The following is a 20,594-nucleotide window of genomic DNA, read 5'->3' on the forward strand; positions in this document are numbered from 1 at the left end:
CGTATACCACTTTCTTAATATATGGTTTGGGCTCCCCCTGGGGCCCATTGTATATTGTGCTATTTACTGTTGTTTAATAACTGTGTTATTGTGTGCCTTGCTCTCTAACTTCATAAAGTGGTTAGTAGAGAGTGTTTAGAATTAAATACATATATTTTATATATATACCTTGTGTGGTTCTCCTTTCATTTAGTTATTCAAGAGGTTATAATCTGGTAAACCAAGCTGCTTTACACCCTTCAAGACTTAGCCTGAAGGCTGCTCTCCATAGCTACCACTAGGATAGCTTTCAATAAATATTAGATGGGTGTAAAAGGCGATCTAGCGCTCCAACAAGAATCCACAGATTTTATTGATATTATTAGCAATCACCTGCGGTGCTATCAAACACGGGGAATAACACCCAAATCCCCAAAAGCTCAATCCTAGATTGATTCAAACAATTACTATTGTTGATGCACACACAATATATCAATTCACAGAGTAACAGTAAGGAAGAAAGAATATGCCATGTAGACTTCTGTTCTTCTTTTTTATTCTCAAAAAAGTCTTCCACTCCCAACGCGTTTCGTCGTTTAAAGGGATTAACCCATACGACTTCTCAGGGCTTACTTCCTGCTATTTTCAAAAACCTCCAAAAATCTTGCATAACTTCTTTCAGTATCCTCAAAATTATAAAAGCTGGTATATGACCCTTGATTTAAAGGTCCCTTTAGATTTTCACTCCAATTTCCGTTATCAGTTCCAATGTAAGTTTCTAACCAGCCAAACGGATATCAGGCCTGCAATCACGACAACCCCTTGGATGGTTAATCCCAAGTTGTATATTAATTCAAAATCCAAACAAGTTATATTCTGCCAAGAATCCCTGAAGTACGGGAACCTCTCGCAGCTCGTACCACCCGATTACAGGTAAACGTGAGGCCAACTTCTCACAAGCTTAACATGGGCAAGGCGAGAAATGGCCCTTTGTTTCTGTGCAAGCACACGTTGTGTCATGCAACATGAGTATCTGTTTATACTGAAGCCTCTATTCAAGTGCATTTCCATCTGCAGTATTCTGATATTCGCCACGCACATTGGTGTAGACTGCAGTGCTCTATCCTTGTACTGTCTCTTCTAGCACTTTAGACAAAAACAGGTTGCATACGCGATAGAGAAGTCTTACTTTGTCCTATGCATTGCCATCTCCAAGTTGTCTCTTCTTTTTCATTTACTTTTTTCTCAGAGCGGGCCTCATTTCCTGAGCCATTGCCAGGGGAGAAGAGGCATTCTTCTCGCACATTATAGGTAAGCAGAAGAACTGAATATATCATCATTAGCACACATTTAGGTGCTAGACACGGGGGATTTTTTTCAACCCTCGTAGGAATGTGCTAGTTGGCTCAAATAGTAATGGATTATGATTGTTGTCACTTTGTCCTTTTTCCTAGGTGTCATCAATACACCATAATTCACAGAGAAACCTAGACGCTAGGTCAGTAGGTTGTGATTGGTTCAACCTATTGTTCACGTTTTTCACTTACGCAGTAGCATTATATCATAGCACCTGAGGAAGGCCAAGAATACATATAATCGCATTGGCTGAAACATGTAGACCTTTTTTCAATCTATGCAGTTATAATTTTCAAACTGCATTTGCACTGTTTTTAGATTTGGTGACCAATAGACAACGAGTAAAGTCTTTCTTCTATTGACAACCAATTTTAACCAGCACATCACTTCTTTACACATCCTGTACTGGGCCCAACACTCACTAAAACTTTAAAACTTTTTCACATCTGTTGGACTATAGCAAATCTTAGTTATATTTGCCTTATTTGAAAACATCCCTGAGCTCCTCCCTCTTAGAGAGGGAGTTGTAGCCCTTGGTCGCACCAGGTTGCAACCAAGTGGAGATTCCAGATGATAAAGCATGTCACCTCGGTGAGTGATGGGATTCCATCCTTTTAAAAGGATTTCCACTTTTTTACACTTATAGCTTTCTTTGTGCCAACTACGCCAGAAGATTACCCCTGTATTGTCAGACCCATGGATATTTTGTTGTTTTGTACAGTATATTTGGAGAATATATCCATGCTTTGGTCTTAAAACGTTCTCTTAGACCCTCAATCCACTGGTTTGTTATATAGTATATTAAATTTAATGCATACTCATGGACTTGATGATGCATGGGCCAACTTAAAACCTAATAAAGAGGGTTATACCTAGTTTTCAGCCCCTCATCTATCTCTTGCAAGGCTGGATTATTTTCTGATTACTTCCTCTCTGACGCGTGATTGCTCTATTGACACTGCTCCGTGATTTATGTCGGATCATAATCCACTCATACTAAACATCCAGGGGCTGGGTTTTAGAGGAGATGCTTCGAACTGGAGCTTTGAAAAAGCGCTGCTGTATGACGAAGGATATAGATCATACATGCGAGGCTGGATTAAAGAGTTCCTTGAGTTTAACATTGGGACAGCCTCAACAACAGTAGTGTGGGACACCCTAAAAGCAGGTATCTGTGGAGAGACGCTGCGGTTTTCCATCAGGAAAAATAAGAAAGAGAAGTCACAGGTCTTGGTCTTACAGGATAAAATGAAAAAAGCAGAGGAGAAATGAATGCAGGCAGTTCAGCTGGGGCCTGAAATTGAAGCTACACAGATGGAGGTAGTAGCTGTTAAGGCTGAAATTGGGTCTATTTTTGCGGAAAGAATGGCCTTAAAATGGGTGTTGGACCTGCGAGAAAGTATATGAGTGTAGCAAACTCATGGGCCACCAGTTGTCCATTAGGACCAGACAACAGGTTTCTATTAATGCAATACTCTCGATTCAAACTGCCACTGGTGAGATGACTGACGACCCGGTTAAGGATCAGAGGGCATTTCAAGAGTTTTACAACAACCTCTATAATGAAGAGAATACTTGGTCCTCGGACCTGAGAGATGGGGAGATTTCCAAATATCTTAGCGATATATCACTGTCTCAATTTAGCGCGGAAGATCATATTTAGTTGGAGAATTCTCCAACTTGGAAAGAAATGTCTACAGTACTGGCAAGCCTGCCGGATGGTAAAGCTGCTGGCGTTGATTGTATCCCAGTTGTGATTTATAAAAAAATTTCCCCTCAAATAAAAGATCTCTTTACAGATCTGATAATTTCTATCTTTAACGGGGCCTCCCCACCCGTATCGTGGTCTACAGCGAAGATTGTGATCTTTCCGAAAAAAGGATAACCCACCAGTAGAGATGGGCTCATATAGGCCTATCGCTCTTATTAATTGCGACTCCAAGGTATATTCCAAAAATTTTGCATCTAGGTTATCCTCTAGGATTGAGCCGCTTGTTTCAAAATGGCAGTATGGGTTCATTCCTAAAAAAGCACAGTAGAACACATCTGGTGGACCATCACCCTATTTGACGCTGCTCAAGTGTCTGGAGACCCGATCTCATTAATCTTACTTGATGCTGAGAAAGCATTTGATCGGGTCTCCTGGCAATATCTTTGGGGTGTTATGAGGCAGATGCGTTTTGGATCCAAGGCAATCCAAGCTATTCAAGCTCTTAACCTAAATCCCACAGCCAGAATTTCGATAAATGGGAAACTAACAGAGCCAATTAGAACATCACGAGGGACGAGGCAAGGCTGTCCTTGTTCTCCATTGCGCTTCGCTATCTATATTGATCCCTTTATTAAAAACTAGAAATCAATCATGATATTCTGGCTGTGAGTTTGGTGTAGAAATCAAGATAATGGCTTATGCCGATGATCTTGCCGTGGTGACTCCTGACCCGAAATTAGCTATTAAAGTGGTGGACTTTTTCTAGTTTCCAAGGTAAGGAATGAGGGATTCTAACTCCACATAAACTTTCCATACTTATGTTGGTCAGTCATTAGTATTAATTAGAAATAAATATATATGTGTTACTTACCTTTTTCCTAAACAATCTTTTCTTTTGATTCAGAGTCTTGATTGCTGCTTTATATTGCCTCCTGAAGTGTTAAAATGAATCTAAGGCTGGGTGAAGCCGCCAGCCGAGTCAAGGCTGCTTCCATCCGCCACTTTCGGGAGTCCCGCGCGCCAGGTGCGAGCCTGGTAGCCCGTCTAGCCTCCATTTTCACCCCGCCGGCAATCCCCCCTTCATTCCTCAGACCAAGAGTGCTGGACAGTGACGTACCTTTGAGGATGGTGATGTTAATCTGGGGCACTGCCTGGTACATGGCGGTGTGCAACGGGGGGTCGCAGCATCGCACACACTGCGGATGAGGAGGAGGCAGAGAGCCTGGTGTTGGCGTCTCCGTGACGGGCTCTTGGTCCATTCTGCAACAACAACAACTCTATTAATAACAACGACAATGCCAACAATAATAAACGCAGCGATAAGAAAGACAGTAACAATAGTAATAACGATAATATTAACGCAGCTTATATAGCGCTAGCTGCCACGTTTTGCACCTCGAACTCCAAGCGCTATAGTATAAACGCTGCATAGATGTCAGTAACGACACCCAACAAAGGTAACATTCCTAGCTTTCTGTTTGTGCGCGTTGTTTAGTGTTAATTCCGTGTCTCCATTCATGTACACATAAGCTTTTAATCTCTGAACCCGCCTCAGAAGGTCAAACATTGCACCGGGGACATACGTGGTATGTTAATTGCAGTGAGGATTGCTGACGTGCCCAGGTTCGGGCTCTAACCGCACGCGCAGCAGGCCGGGCGAGTCCGAGCAGGCTCATCCTATTGAGACACTGGCACGGGCCCAGCGATACACAGCTATACACCTCAAAGACCGCAGGGGATATGATGATGGTCCAGGAGAGGCGGGGCTTTGGGAAAGACTGGAGGGGCTGGTGCAAAGTCAGTCACATAGTCTGCCCACCCTCTACAGCCACGGAATTCCTTCTGCCTTCTTCCCCGCCTTGTATTTTCCCATTCAGAAACGTACATCAACTCTCATAGGTCTTGGGGTCTTATGTACAAAACTTTTCGGCGGTCACCAAAGTAGAATCGGCCCTTTGGTGAACGCAAAAAAGCATTCTAATGTGTATAAATCCCAAATTACAATTCGGTGACGTTACCAAATTGCAATTTGGAATTGTGTATACATACCAATTCGGTATTTGGATGGGGTGTGCTTAGGGCATGCCTTTCAACTGCAGAATCGCAGTGGTATGTATTAATGTTTAGTGGACATTTTATATCAACTACTCAAAGCGAGTGGTAACCATTCTAAAATAGGCAGGGGTACAAAGTGACCCCTTCCCCTTTGAGAACGTAAACAAAAATATTTTTTAAGAGAAGGCACTGGTACCACGGACCACTGTCCACTTGTAAAAAACGAAACTTAAAAGTTTATTTTTCTATTTTTTAAATGCGTCCCGTTTTCCGTTTTAATGGGCAGCATTTAAAAATCAAAAAGGCTGCTTTATGTATAAGCAATCACAGACATGGTGGTCTGCTGACCCCAGGTGGCCATTATCCCTGTGATGGATGCCATTTCTAATGGGTCCCAAACTCTGACCTACCTCATTTGTATTCATGAGGTAGGTTTATTTTTGACCCATTAGGAATCACTATTTAATATTTATAAGCTTTCACAGGAATTTGGGATTTCCTACAAATCACAATTCCTACTTTTTTTTACACATGGCCCTTGGGATCTCTCCAACTCGATCCACATGCAGTAAATAACTAGTTAGGACCAGATGTACTAATATTAGGAATAGTAATTTCCTAATCGTGATTTTCTGCAAATTCACAATTAGGAAATCGCTAATCCTAATGTATGAAACATGTTGAGTTTCAATTAGTGATTCCTAGTGAGTCGCAAATCGACCTATCTAATGTATGTTAATGAGGTAGGTTACAGTTTGTGACCCATTAGGAATGATAGCCATCACAGGGATGGGTGGATGCAGGGGAAGGGTTTGGATTTATGTGGTATGCGATGGCGCCTACTCGTGTGCGCTTCTGTGTATAGATGATATTTGTGCCATACGGTGCTACCGGCAAAGGGATAACCCCAAACCCCTCAAACAGACACAAGGCCCACAAGTTTATGATACAAATGCCTGTGCACGCGTTATTGTAAAACGCAGAACTAGTACTGCGTGACTTAGATTCACGAAAAGTCAAGCAAAACACTACTATCAAACACGCAAACAAGTGAAATAATAGCAGAACACTCAGGGTATCTCGTGTCCTTTGAGTTTATTGGAGATCGATTGGCCGGCCTGACTGGGCAATCGATCTCCAATAAACTCAAAGGACATGAGATACCCGGAGTGTTCTGCTATTATTTCACTTATTTGCGTGTTGATAGTAGTGTTTTGCTTGACTTTTCGTGAATCTAAGTCACGCAGTACTAGTTCTGCGTTTTACAATAACGTGTGCACAGGCATTTGTATCATAGCCATCACAGGGATGGTGGCCTTTTGGGGTCAGCAGACCACCATTCCTGTGATTGCCTATAAATAAAGCAACCTTTTTTCTTGGAAATGCATCCCATTTTCCTTAAAGAAAAAAACGGTGCATCTAAAATAATTTTTTAAAGAAAAGGCAGTGCACTGTTTTTTACATTCTCAAGGGGGGATGAGGGGTGTCCGATGGGGACCTCATCTATTTGCAAATGGGTTACTATCAACTTTGAATTGGGGGTAAAATAGTAATGGTTTGCGACTGGAATTCGGTCGCAAAATATTAATACATATCACTGTGAATCAGTATTTGGAAGAGACACCCGAAACACGCTCCTTCAAAATATCGAATCGCAAACAAAAAGTGCGATTCAGTAACTTACTGAATCGAAATTTGCCTTTTGTACATTTCAAAAAGCATTTCTGTGCTTTCAAACAGCCACATTCTTTGAATGAGAACGTTTGCGACCTCAAAAATGCTTCGTACATCTGGCCCCTGCAAAAGTATAATATGAGACATTGGATTCATATTTAGAGAAATCCCAACTCTTGTCAGGCGAACCCTTAAAGTCAAAAAATTAACCTGAGCTCAACCCCCTGGTAGCACAATGTGTAAAGTATTTATGCTGTCCCAAAATAATAATAAAATCGAATTGTCAAACAACAAATCCCAAAATGAATTTGAGAAATGGAGACCTTAGCTGCCCTGGCTGTAAAAATCATCAAGAGACCCTAGCCCATGTAATGTTTGTCTGCCCAAAATGCGCAATGCAGAGGAAAAATTGGCTTACTTCAATTTGCAAGCTACTGGGAACTCACAATTATGGAACCGTACTGACGATCTTGTTGTCCAATACCAGGCCACTGTTTGCTTGTGCAGTGGCAAAATTATTGGGTCAAATGTGGGGTATTAGAGGCAGGGTTCAGATGGTGAATATAAAGTGAAGCCTCAAGCAAATGACTCAGGTTTTAGTTTTCCAAACTTGTAAAGAAGGTGCAATTGTGGTTGTACAAGATGTATTTTGAAACCTCTGTATTTCAATGTTTTTATTTTGGTTTTATCATGTTTTATTGCATTTGATGAATTCTATACACTGATGCAATTTACCATGGTTTTATCATTTTCACATTGCATCTATTTTAAAACTGCTTTTTATAATGCAAATTACTCGATGGTATTGGAGAAAAGAAGCCAATGTGAACAATCACTGATTGTATTTAATTGTAAAATAATTTTATTGCATGAGTACGCACTTTATCTAAGGCTACCAACCAAATATTTTTGTCATCTATTTTATTGTCTTTTATTGGGTTGATGCATAAATTGTACGGATCATAAGATTTGCTAAGAGCGAATGTAGAAATGGCAGAATTCATCCCATTATTGTTATACATCTTTATGTCTTTACCAGTCTTCGGATTAAGACCCACACTTTATTGTATCACTCCAATATCATTGGCATGTTGTAAGCAAATCTTTATGACTTGTTGTCGAAATAATGTAATTGAACTGAACTGAGACACATTAAATAAACATAATGACACTAAAATTATAGCAATCCAATAGAAGGAACCGGAGGTATGATATTTTAAAGTTTTAAGCAGATATAGCGCCAAAAGGTGCTAAATGCCAATGATAGTCTTGGTAGCGGTAAACCAGGACATAGGCTGATTTCAGGCTCACTGCCTGAGCGGGGTTGGTTGAGCATTTTTGCCAGGGCTGCTCTGCTTTTGATTCCCCAGTCTGGAACTGCATAGGAGGTCAGCCAACTAACCATTTAGTCCACTTCTTTTTCCTGGGTCCAAGAGGGAGTGAGTCCACTCCAGGGCTCCTCCTAGGTCAGAGATAGCAGGTCGAGTCCCCTCTTCTGATCTTCGTGTTCTGGAGTGGGTGCCACATTTGTGATGTAATAATGCATCTGTTGAACTTTAAATCAGACCCTAAATGTCAGCTCTGAGGGCTGGTGGTGTGTGTGTGTGTGTGTGGGAGTGTCATAGGGAAATCACCAGCGTTCTCCCACATCTAAAATCTAATTTGAAGCAAGCACTGTACCCGCAAGATACCCAGAGACACGAGTCTGGTAGGACAAAATAGGGCCCTTTCGCAGTCAGACCAAGGATACACAAGAATTTTCTTGGCATCCTGTTTCTCCATTGGAAGGGTGCTAACATGTGACATGTAGCTCAACAGACATGTCAATCAGAATTTGACACTGTAGTGTCAAAAAGGATGCCCCAGCCCCCCATCCTGCTCATGTTGTTGATCTCAAAGGAGTCATTGATGCCCATTCAAGTCAGCCTATTATTTGCTCCTGGGAGGCCTTTCACACCTATTCAAGGCTGGGCACAGGCTGAGAGTTGGGAGGGGCTTATGCTAGTTGGCCTCCTGACAGTTCAGGCAAGTAAAGGGTAACTTTCTAAAAGTTATTTTTCCTTAATATTTATTAAAACTCCGACTTCACCATTAAATTGGATTTCTAATAACTATTAAAAATAGTGGTTTAATTATTTTTCTAGCTGTCCCATTCCTGAGATACAGTGTTTTTTATTTTAATCTGTACTCTAGTTTTCTACATCTGACAACCAGGCTTGCCATAGTGAAGATCGCTTTTTGAGTCTTGTCACTGTAGGGGCAAGATAACATTATTTTCTACATATCCTACTTTTAAACACCATGCACCCTTCCTTGTGGGTTGCAAGACTTACACGGATGGCTTACTAATATTTAAAAGAGAGGCTTTTATCTGTCAAACAGGGTTATTGTAACAGGTTTTACTGCAGGGTTTACAGTGCAGTAGTCAGGCTACACAGGGTAGACCTGAAGCCTTGTTTGTACTGCCACTATAGTCAGATGAGACAATAGGTGCTGGAGTCCACAAGTGACTTTTTACTTCCATGCCCTGGGTGCACTTTTAGCAACATACTCTAAGGACTTACAGAGAAGTTAAATGTGCCAATTAGGAATAAGCCAATTTTACCTCGTTTAAAGTGGGAGCACCAGTGCTGTATTTCTGGTTAGCAGGAGTAAAGTACACAGAGTTATAAAGCCATCAAAAATATAGAGGCCAGCAAAAGGTGACTGTGCAGATCAGGCAGATTTCCTACACATAATATAAATGCAATTACCATATCACTTACTTAAATATGCCCATGAGGATGTTAAAGCATTACAGAAAAGTAACAGAGGTTATGATGCCTTTGGAATTAATTTTAAGATCATTAGAAGGACTAAAACTATGATTGTTACCATATTTTATCCCAATTTTGATTCATGCAAGAAATTGCATGTGGTGAAGGAGTATGACACAAGAATGAGTGAACATCATCCAGATGGTGGTAATCAATTCTCATTTCCTTTGTAAAAACCCTTTAGAACTGTTATCTCTGCAGCAATAGCAAGATGGGTTAAATGGACTATGCAGTTAGCGGGCATTGACCTTAATAAGTTTCGAGTTCACTCTATGAGGGTTGCTATGGCTAGTCAGTCCTTCTAGAAGGGTGGCAGACTATAGGCCATCCTTAGGGCCGCCGATTGGTCAAATTCTGCTACTTTTGCTAAATATTATTGTAAGCCGATTGAGCACATCAGATGTGGGTTTTCAGAACTACCAACATGCATAACGGTAGCTTCTTGTCTTGTAATGAAATAGCAATTCTCCTAATTAAATGCTAGAGAATTTGAATTTCATTAAAGACACAGAGGCTAACATCATCTCACCCTCCAATCCCTGGAGTTGGCTTGGAGTGTTTAGATTAGTATAAAAGTATATAAAAAATGATTTAGAAAGTTAACAATTTATATTATGTTTATTGAATAAGTTCATATGGTGACAGTTTTTTTTTTGTCTTTTACACAGGTGGCTGTAGAGAATGTACTAACATTCCTCTTTAATTTCAGATAATGTCCAGTAGATTGGTTCTTCATGGATTTTCCATCACCTGGAAGATTGGCACGTTGGATGTTTTTCTCTCCTTTGATCTACTATGAAGCTTCTTCGCTATTTATGAAGTTTTTTCTTTATCCTGTTGTTCTCATGCTATTTTCGGATTCTTCATGGTGCATGATGGAGCAATTTGGAACCGCATTTCAAAGAGGCAGATTGTACTGTGTGCATGCCTATTATGTGCCAGCAGTATTTTGTTTTGGAACAGTGTTCTTTGTGAGGTAATACTTCAAAGTGGCTGTGTGGAGTTGCATTAAAGGAACAATGCATATTGTTAGCCTATGTGTCTTTAATGGAATTCAGATTCTCTTGGCATATAATGTGGAGACTCACTATTACCAGGTACCTAGTCTGCTGCCAGTCCGGGATCGGTGCCCACCTCAGGAGCTAGCAATCTCCATACACTTGCAAACCCGATTTTCTTAAAGAAGGCCTTAAAATGTATACAGACAAATTATCCATACTATGTCCAGGGATCACAGTCGTATATAGGACACAGGGGTGTCCCAAAGTGCCTGGAGTTCCCATGACATGACCTGGAAATTGCATTCTGTCAGTCTTTGGTCCAGAGCAACCTATAGACTCTCTTGTTTCCTTCTTCTCTGGGGCATCCACTTCATGATCACAGGACAGGCCAAAGGTGGCACCACCTATTTTCCTACCTAATCAGAAACCAATCCACTATCCCTTCTGAGACTCTCATTTATGACAGAAAAGGGAAGATAAACAACTAAGGTAAAACATTTGAAGGAAATCTGAAGATGTGTGGAGATTTTCTTTTTCTCACCCACTCAAACGGAAACTATGTCAAAGATTTTATGATGCTGCCCAACACAATGGGTGACACTCAATTAATCTTTCACAAGTATGTGGTGTCTCTTCGCAACAGTGTTACTGCTGCCCAGCAACAGCTAGAGAATAACTGAGGAACAAAGAAACTGATGTCTGTGGTGTGGGTAGACTGGAGCTACAGAAGAGACACCAAGGTCACAGTTCCTAGAAAGAAGAAAAGGAGCTAGGAGAGCATGTGCACAAATTCCCGGGGATCAACCAGACTCTCTCCCCATTATCTGTGACCACCATTTGTGATATCAGTTCCTCTCTGATTAGAAAAGGGGGGCTCCTCCATGATCGACATCTGTTCTCCATCACAATCAGGATCCCCTGACACTTTCCTCCTGTAAACTTGTTATATCTGGTGTATTGTATTATGCATCTTCCATGGTGTCAAGACCTCTGAGTTCCCTGAGGTGAATCTCATGGTCTCCAGAGTTCCAGGATTATGAAGACTAATGTGTACACGGCCAGAGGCTTCCTTCTCATAAAAGAGATTGGTCGATGGAGGAGACTGGTGTAAGAATGCTCTCCTGCTGATGTTAGCTCCTTCTCACCCTTGCTTTGTGCATTGTACCAAAGTCTTTAAATGACCTGTCTCCTGAGTTGGCTTGGAGTGCTATTCATGAGTTGTTGTTATGCGTACAACATCCCTTCCAATATGAACAAAGGACCCATGAGGTACAGTGAGGGAGAGGAATGTAATGTTAACAAGTATTACACATGTGACGCAATAGTCGCGTGAATGTAGTGATGATTCTAACTCTAGAATCAAGTCTTTAACTCTACAGTTGAAGATCTGATTCTGGCGTTGGTGAACGTGCGATGGTGGGCTCGATTGAAAGATAAAAATGAAGAAGAATTTGGATTACCTTTTCCATCCAACACAGCCTATGTCTCTTTGAAATCCGATAATACACCATGTCGTACTGCCTGCACAAAACACACAGTGCATCCACTCCCTTTATCCAGTGGAGCTACACCCGTCCCTCTGCCTGGGTTAGATCATGCAACTGTGGAGACTGTAGCACCCCAAAATGCCTTTCCAATCACTTCTCCTTCCCACTGTAGTTGGTCCTGAGAATCAACCAGTGCACCTACCTCAGCCGCGGTCTTCTCTTCTGCTTCTTGTCCTTTCAACTCGCCTAGGTCACCCATGGTCACTGTGCCTAAGGATGCACCTGGTGTCCTTCCTCATGACCCTTTTTCAGAGACCCAATAGGGAGAAGTGCTGCCTGAGATTTCTAATCACACATACAGGATATTGCCTTTCAGACTGCCAGGACTGGAGAGAGCATCCACCCAGGACCCTTGTGGGGTTCAGGGATATCTGTCTGTTATATCTCTCCCACTAGGCTGTGTACAAGACTGTCCCTTAACGGGAATCAACAGGAGCACACATCCAGTTGTCACTGAGCCTTCTAATGATGATGTACGCCTGTGACCTGGGTACTGCAAGTACTTACCCACTCACTCTGTAAGGAGGGACAACTACATAATTCATTTAGTCAGTATTTGCACATCTATGTTTATGTTTAGTGCACAATTTCATTAAGTAAAGCTAATAATGAAAATATAAGGATAAATCTTCCAGCAACTGTGCTATACCTCCCCATGGTCTCGCCTCGCCCAGCAGTTCCAGACATCATTGTTTTTATTATGTTTTCCATCTAAAAGAAGACAACTAAATAATTCGTACATGGGTCTCACCTGGAGGTCTGGCTTTGGGGCTGTGTGGATGACGTGGGTGCAGGAGGCTGCTTGCGAGGAACATCACGCTGTGGCTTGTGGGCATGCCCGTGAGACCGCCGGGGACTGCTCCGCTGGGCTGACACACTGCAATTGAACAACAGCTCCATGAGCAGCAGGTACATGAAGATGGGGGACCCGCGTGCCAACTGATTCATCCTTGCACAGCTTTGCCTAAGAGAAGAAAAGTAGAGACTTGCTTTACAATGAAAGAAAGCGAGAAGGGTTTGTCTTCACTAGGAGTCATTTAATTAGCAGTGGGTGGGAGAGGAGAGTCCGTCTCCAACTGGTGTAGGCGAATGAGAGCCTAAATGTACGCAGGTGGTAAGATTTGGAGAGACATCTCCAGTGGAGCCTGACAGGAGACTCTCCATCTGTTGGGTGGGTGAGACAAGGGTGGTCTTCTCTAACAGGTGTAAGAGCAGGAGAGTCCTTCATGGGGATGGAAGATGGAGTGTCCATATCTAATGGTAGCTGAGAGCAGGAGAGTCCACCTCTAAAGCCTATACTAGAGGGCACGTCCATCTCTAACATGGATATTAGCATGTCCGTCTCTACAGGGGATACGAGCAGACACATCCATCAATAATGTGGATAGAATCAGTCATGTCCGCCTCTAAAGCATGATACAATCAGACGTGCCCATCTCTAAATGGGACTAAGAACGAGAAAGTCTGTCTTCAACTTGAGCTAAGACGAGGTGAGTCCTTCTCTAATCGAGGGATATACAAGCAAGGTACTTGTCTCTTAACAGTGGCTAAGAGCAGGTTAAGCCATTTCAAGATGGGCCTCAAAGAAGGTGTGCCCATCTTTACCAGGCCTCTAAGGCGGGCAGAGAAGAAGGGCAGACCTGTCTAACAGGTGTGAAGAGGAGGCCTGTCATGGTACCAGGCATTTCCTGTAGAATGGCAATGCTCTGCAAAGGTGTTTTTTAAGTGTCACAGTAGGTGGAGCCTATTCACATCGCTTCTGTAGAAAAATAAACAATGGGTTCACATTGCACCAACTTCCATTTTTTAATTGATGTGGACGTCTGGTCACAATGGGAAGAGGAAGAGAGCCGTTACTTACGAGAAAGGCATGCATGGAAGGAATGATTATGTCCAGGCAGTCTATGACTTTTAAAGATTCAGTCGGGATTGAGTTAGGTCGTGAATGTTATTGCCTCTAGAGCAAGAGCACCCTCATAACCAAGAAGATTCTCTTGAAAATGTCCCTTCAAAGTAATGGTGTAAGAATAGCTTTTGATAGTGCTTTGATTACTTGCTGGTAATTCCCATTATTCCTGTTCTACTTCCTCATCCCACTCCTTCCTCATTAGGTGTGTCCGCACCCTATTGACAGGCTCCCCACTGCCTACCTAAAAGTAAAAAAATCAAACTTCTCACACTCGAAGTGTACCTATAAAGGACGGCCTCCATCCAGAAACCACCATAGTGGACTACCAAATGTGCCCAACAGAGTACCATCAAATCTGGGAACAGGGAGAGTGCATGCATTGTAAGGACTGGGGCAAGGAAGTAGAATCATAGTAATGGTATTATTGCCAAGTTATCAAACATTGCCTCCTTATCTCTTCATTGTCCCAACATTATGCCATCAGGATCTCGCAAAGAAGGTATGGCAGGCATAGATTTCCCATCAAAGTAGCCTGCCAAAAGCCTGCCTAGACACAAGCAGTAGAAAGGACTGAACCCAAAAGGCCAACAAGACAAAACCCAAAGAGACAGTCTCAAAATAAGGCAACTAGCACTAGGAGCTTAAAGAAGCCGAAGTCACAGCCCATATTCCAGAGGAGCTGGCCCAAATCAGAGGTCACCTACAATAACACCCTACAGGAGGTAAGAGTAGAGCCGAGGAAGCAAATGGCAGCTGTTAGAATCCGGGGTCTCTGGTTGGCGCAGGTATGCACTTGCGGCAAGCAGGGACCCTTTTCATCTAAGTCAGGGCAAAGGATCACCTCTTTAAAAATAACCCCTGCTCACCCTCTAGGTAACGTGGCGCGAGCAGTCAGGCTAAATTTCCAGAGGGCATATAGGTTAAGCGTTCAAGTTGTCCCACACAATAATCACCACCCCACCACACAAAGACACAAGGCTGTATTTATGTCCAAAATATAATTCTTTATATAAAAGGTTTTCTTTCAGGCAGGTTGCATAAATACAGTTCTCTTGGTAAAATAATCCAGTTACTCTCAAAATGCTTTACGGGCAGTCCACAGTTGTAAAAATGGCACAGTTCTCTTTAAAATAGGTTTCTTAGGTCTTCTGGGCACTTCGTAGCGCCTTTGGGGTGCCTTTGGCAAGGTTTTTACAGTGCCTTGCCGTTTCCCACGCTTCTCGCGTGAGCCGGAGTACGCTTGCCGAGTCTCACTCTTCTCGAGTGAGCACCGGTAATGCTTTTCAATGCAGTACGGTTAAAACGTAGGTACGGTTCGAACCTTGCTGTTCCCAGGGTAAGTACGGGTCGAACCAAGGCTGTTACGGCTCGAACTCAGCCAAAAGGAGCACTTTTCAAAGCGCCATTATTTCAGCTGGCAGTACGGTGCGAACCAGGCACAAGTATTTACAAGGCGGGTACGAACCAAGGCACTTCACAGGCAGTACGGTGCGAACCAGGCACAAGTATTTACAAGGCGGGTACGAACCAAGGCACTTCACAGGCAGTACGGTGCGAACCAGGCACCCGTAGTTACAAGGCAGGTACGGTTCGTACAAAGGCAAGTACGGGCCGTACTTTTCACGCGCTGGCACAATACCTTGCAGATTTCACGGGGAAGGTTCGTGGCGGCCTCGCGGTCCAGTCCAGGGGTGTCCCACGTCGCGCTGGTGTCCCCAGTGTCCAGGGGGCGGCGGAGCTTCGTGGGGCGCTCGGGCAGGATGCAGGTTGCCACGAAGGGGGTCAGAAGCAGGAGGGCAGCCTCGGGGTGAGATCACAGCGCCGCGCGCTGTTAGCTTCGGCCGGAGACGCGAACCAGGGCACTTTAGTCCTTTGCAGAAGCCTCTACAACCCGGCAGGGGTCACAGGGACTCGGCGCTCAGGCGCGGAGATCTCCACCTTACTTTGCGAGCTACGGCTCGAGGGGGCAACTGTTCACGGTGCTCGGGCTGTCAGGCCTTTACGTTGTTTGCAGCCACGCCAGCAGCAGAAGTCGCGTTGCTCAGCGAGATCAGGGGATGCACAGGTTCTCCGGGGTCAGCTTGCTGAATCACTTCAAGGCACTTCTCCTCTTCTTTCAGGATGGTAGCGCCCACTGTTCCTGGGGCGCAGGTCAGGGGGCAAGTTCACACGCAAGCCCTTGGAGATTGTTTTAAAGGCACAAGTTGAATCAAAGTCCTTTTCTTCAGGCTTTCCCTCTCCTTCCAGCAGACAGGCACCCACTGCAGGCCAGTCTCTCAGGCAGAGAGACAGTATTCCTCCTTCAGCTTCTCCAGGTCCTTCTCCTTCAGGCAGAGTTTCTTCTTGGCGCAAACAGGATCTAATTTCTTAGGAGCCAGGCTCCTACTTTTATACACCAATTCTTTTGTTCTTTAGCGCCAGGGGGCCTGGGCCTGGCTCAGTCCAGTTTTTGGAGCACTTTGTTGTGGTGACTCTGCGCTTCCCTTTCAGCAGCAGGGCAGAGACATCAGCCGCTCCACAGGGGGCGGCGCCGGCTTTGTGCTGGCAGAGCACAGGTCTATTCAAGAGTCAAGGTGTACTCCTCCCACCCATCCTGGTGTAATCTCTCTACCCACCACCTGGCAGCCAGCCTGTCTCCTGGAATTCCCCAGCCCTGCTCCTTACTGTTGCTAGGCAGAACACACACACACACAGCGCAGAGGCGGACTGAATGGCCAGATCAGTAAATACTAACTTTCTAAAAGTAGTATTTACAAACACAGGATATTAAAATAAACTTTACTAAAAGAAGTATTTTATTATTCTGAGTCCAGGCATACTAAACATGACTTTCTACCATGCTCTATGAGTCCACTGGGGTCACAGCGTGTAGTGACTCCAGCAGCCCATTCTGGCCTATGGAGAGCAGGTAGCCTTCAATAGTGAAAAACGAAAATGGCTGTAATTCACTATTAAGACATGCCACACACATCAGGGCATGTCCTACCTTATGCCTACAATGCACCCTGCCCTTGGGCCTACCAGAGGGGTGACTAATATGTAGTTAAGGGAAGGTTTAGGGACTGGCAAGTGGGTGCACTTGCGCAGTCAGCGCGACGGTACCAGACCGCACGCAGGTTCTGCAGTGGCAGATCCTAGACACATTTTACTAGGCCGCTTCTGTGGGTGGCACAACCAGTGCTGCAAGCCCACTAGCGGCATTTGTATTTACAAGCCCTGGCACTCCTGGTGCACTCTACTAGGGGCTGACAGTAAACCAAATGAACCAATCATGGACACCAATCAATGTATACATTTTACCATAGGGAGAGCATATGCACCTTAGCACTGGTCAGCAGTGGTAAGGTGCCCAGAGTCATAAATCAGCCAACACCAGGTCAGAAAAAATACAGGAGGAAGGCAAAAAGTTTAGGGATGACCCTTCAAAAAGGGCCAGGTCCAACACAACCCCCTTCCAGCCAAAACGCAGGGGAGACCAATCACCACCGTGATGGTCTTCCCTGCTTGGGGCGATAGAACAAGGACCTGGCCCGCAACTGCAGGGGCAGACTCCAGTTCTACGCCAATCTGAACCTATTGGACTCCCTCTGTCCATACTCTCAGGGCCCACCAAGCCAATCCATGGGGAACCCTTCTCCTCACCTGTGGACACCACCTGTGCAGCACCTAACCTTAACTGGCCCACAGGTGTGTCCCACCAGAGAGACAGCAAAATGCTACAGTGGCCACTGACAGTAGTCAGGGATGAGACCCAGGCCGTATGCCTCTCAGGGCTCTCAATCCTCTGTGGTGCCAGGGAGCAGGGGCCAGTAGCCCCAGGTGCTTGGCACCCTTTGTCCATTCTCCCCCTTGTCAGGTCAGGTATGACATCCTGGCACTGACCCACCAGCCCCAGGACTGTACCCAGCGGCTGGACCAAAGACTGGGGTGGCCTCTCCCACACCCGGTCCTCCTCCTTGGGGCTCTGTACCCTCCCACCTGGAGTGGCACCCCCTTCCAGAATTGCCACGGCACCTGTGGCAGGTGTCCTGCGCAATTCGCCCACCAGTTCAGGGGTTCTATCCTGCAACTGGGTGCCCAGGTCAGGGGGGACACCCTGAACCTGGCCCTTCAACCTAGGGTCTAAACCCTTCAGTTGAGCCGGGGTCAGAGGCGAGGACTCCCTCCCTCTGCACCCCCTTCCAGAGTACTGCCCACTCCCAACTGGCGTGGTACCCCTAGAAGCAACATGGGTCAGGACACTGATTACAGTGGTCCCACCCTCCAGGTCAGACAACACCTGAACCTGGCTTCCCAACCCTGGGTCCAACCCATGCGGTTGAACGCTCGCCTGGCGCACCAGGACTTCCCGGGGAGCACGCATGCCCCCCCTGAGGGTGACACATAACTCATGTGTCGTGTGACAGTCTGCCTGGCGCTGATCTCCAGACCCCTGTCCATCTGACAGTGCCTGAAGATCCCCCAGGACAGAAGTGGTGTCACCATGGTCACTCACGGGGGACGCAGCCCTTCTGGCTGGCCCCTGACCCACTGGTTCTTCCACTGGGGACTCTTTCCCCCTCTCACCCCTCAATCTGGACCTCTGCACCCTCCCAACTGGAGCGGTACTGCCAGACACCAGAACTGATGGAGGCCTGCTTACAGACACTCCCAGCTCACCAGACACTAGGGGATCCCCCTCAACGGGTGGCCCATCAGGACAGCCTAGGCTCCCCGCCTGGTGTTCCCTTAAAGAACCATCCAGGCTCTGAGACTGGGTTTCGGGCACCTGGGGGCACGCAGCCCCACACTCACTCCTTCTCCACTGAGACAGGACGTGAGCCCCTACACCCCTCCCACTACCATGGGACCTAGCGGGGCTACTCTGCACCACTTCCACCACTCTGGGTTGGAAGATACCTGAGCCACTCCCCACAGGGTCATTCCCCAATGCCTCTCCAGACCCTCTGGAATCCACCAAAAGGTCTACCTCCAATGTGAGCTCTCTGCGGTCAGAGAACTCGGTCTCCAACAGGTGTTGACATAGCTCTGGAAAACAGGGACTTAAAATATGCTCTCCCACAATTGGATCACACAGCCCCCTAGCAGGGTTAACCAAACTAGCCTTCACCTTACCATCCAGTGCCTCACACACGTACTCCACACCACTCTCCTGAGACTGGCAAGACAGTATCTGACTGTCTCTGTCACACAACCCACACTCTTCTGGGCGGTCTTCACACTCACCTACCAGGACTTCAATGTTGGGGGAACCCCTCTCCCTGCGCCTCTCATCTAGAGCCAGTAGAGTGTCCCTCCCGCCACTAGGACTATGAACCCCTGCGCCAGTTACCCTATTCCCTTCAGGGATACTGCGCACTACTGGAGCTACCTCATGCCCTTGAACCTCCTGGTGTGTGTTAACCCCCTCCTTCAAGCCAGGCGCCACATCTCTGGGTGTGCGTACTACTCTTTCAGCACTAGAGAATTCAATATTGCTGCCACCATCTGAGCTGGATTCCTCCTCCCACTCAGAAAAGCTCAATCTCTGAGCTACGCACCTTTCTTGCTGCTGGGCTGAGACACTCATGGCCTCAAGCCTCTCGAGCTCCATATCATATTTCTTCATTAGGAAGTCATGCTCCATCTGAATCTTTCTTTCTTCAAGAGCCATTTTCTTTTCTTCCAGAGCCAGCTTTCTGCTTTCTAGCTCCAATTGGATTTTTAATTCCAGCTTTGCCAATAACACTTCGTGATCCCTGGCGGCCTGTCTGTCTGCCAGCTCCTCTGGCAACAGGCCTCTGCCAAAACTGCGAACGCTTTCCGCTGGTTTCAATGGTGTAACTTCCTTAGTTGCACCCCTTGATTCAATCCAGGCTTTCAGCATCTTGTAGAGATCTGATCTGTTCTTGCATCCTGCATGTGGAACCTTGAGCTTCCTGCAGAAGTACTTGAGTTCAGTTCTCTTGTAGCTGTTCAGTTTCGACTCATCCCATTCAACCTCTCCAGCCTCAGAGGCTTCAGACGCGGTTTTCTCTATGCTGTTTGAGCCCGGCATGGCTTCAAACGCAAGGGATCTTCTTTACTTGGCAAGCGAAATTAAATCATAAAAAGTTCTGTGGCTTAAGCTACTGGACCGTCTACTGTGCAATGGTTAGTAATCACTGCGCAGACACCAAGAACGCAAATCCGTAAATCCGCACCGCTGCCACCAATGTTAGAATCCGGGGTCTCTGGTTGGCGCAGGTATGCACTTGCGGCAAGCAGGGACCCTTTTCATCTAAGTCAGGGCAAAGGATCACCTCTTTAAAAATAACCCCTGCTCACCCTCTAGGTAACGTGGCGCGAGCAGTCAGGCTAAATTTCCAGAGGGCATATAGGTTAAGCGTTCAAGTTGTCCCACACAATAATCACCACCCCACCACACAAAGACACAAGGCTGTATTTATGTCCAAAATATAATTCTTTATATAAAAGGTTTTCTTTCAGGCAGGTTGCATAAATACAGTTCTCTTGGTAAAATAATCCAGTTACTCTCAAAATGCTTTACGGGCAGTCCACAGTTGT

The 20,594-nt window shown here is 45.3% G+C and overlaps 1 protein-coding gene across 3 annotated transcripts in view; it reads right to left on the reverse strand.

Annotated features, from left to right (window-relative positions):
* The window catches only part of C1QTNF1 (C1q and TNF related 1), a 119,380-nt gene that overhangs the window by 56,179 nt on the left and 42,607 nt on the right, over positions 1-20,594 (reverse strand). For 2 of the 3 annotated variants that reach the window (XM_085617455.1, XM_085617458.1), the window contains exons 2-3: positions 12,891-13,103; positions 4,164-4,306 (exon numbers count right to left, since the gene is read on the reverse strand). In XM_085617455.1, coding sequence (XP_085473581.1) covers positions 4,164-4,306; positions 12,891-13,087 — 340 coding nt within the window. In that variant the 5' untranslated portion in view covers positions 13,088-13,103. Of the gene's footprint in view, positions 1-4,163; positions 4,307-12,890; positions 13,104-15,687; positions 16,570-20,594 lie in introns of those variants that run through there. The other variant, XM_085617457.1, reaches the window with a different exon arrangement.

Source organism: Triturus cristatus, chromosome 7, assembly GCF_964204655.1.
Source record: "Triturus cristatus chromosome 7, aTriCri1.1, whole genome shotgun sequence".
NCBI lineage: Eukaryota > Metazoa > Chordata > Amphibia > Caudata > Salamandridae > Triturus > Triturus cristatus.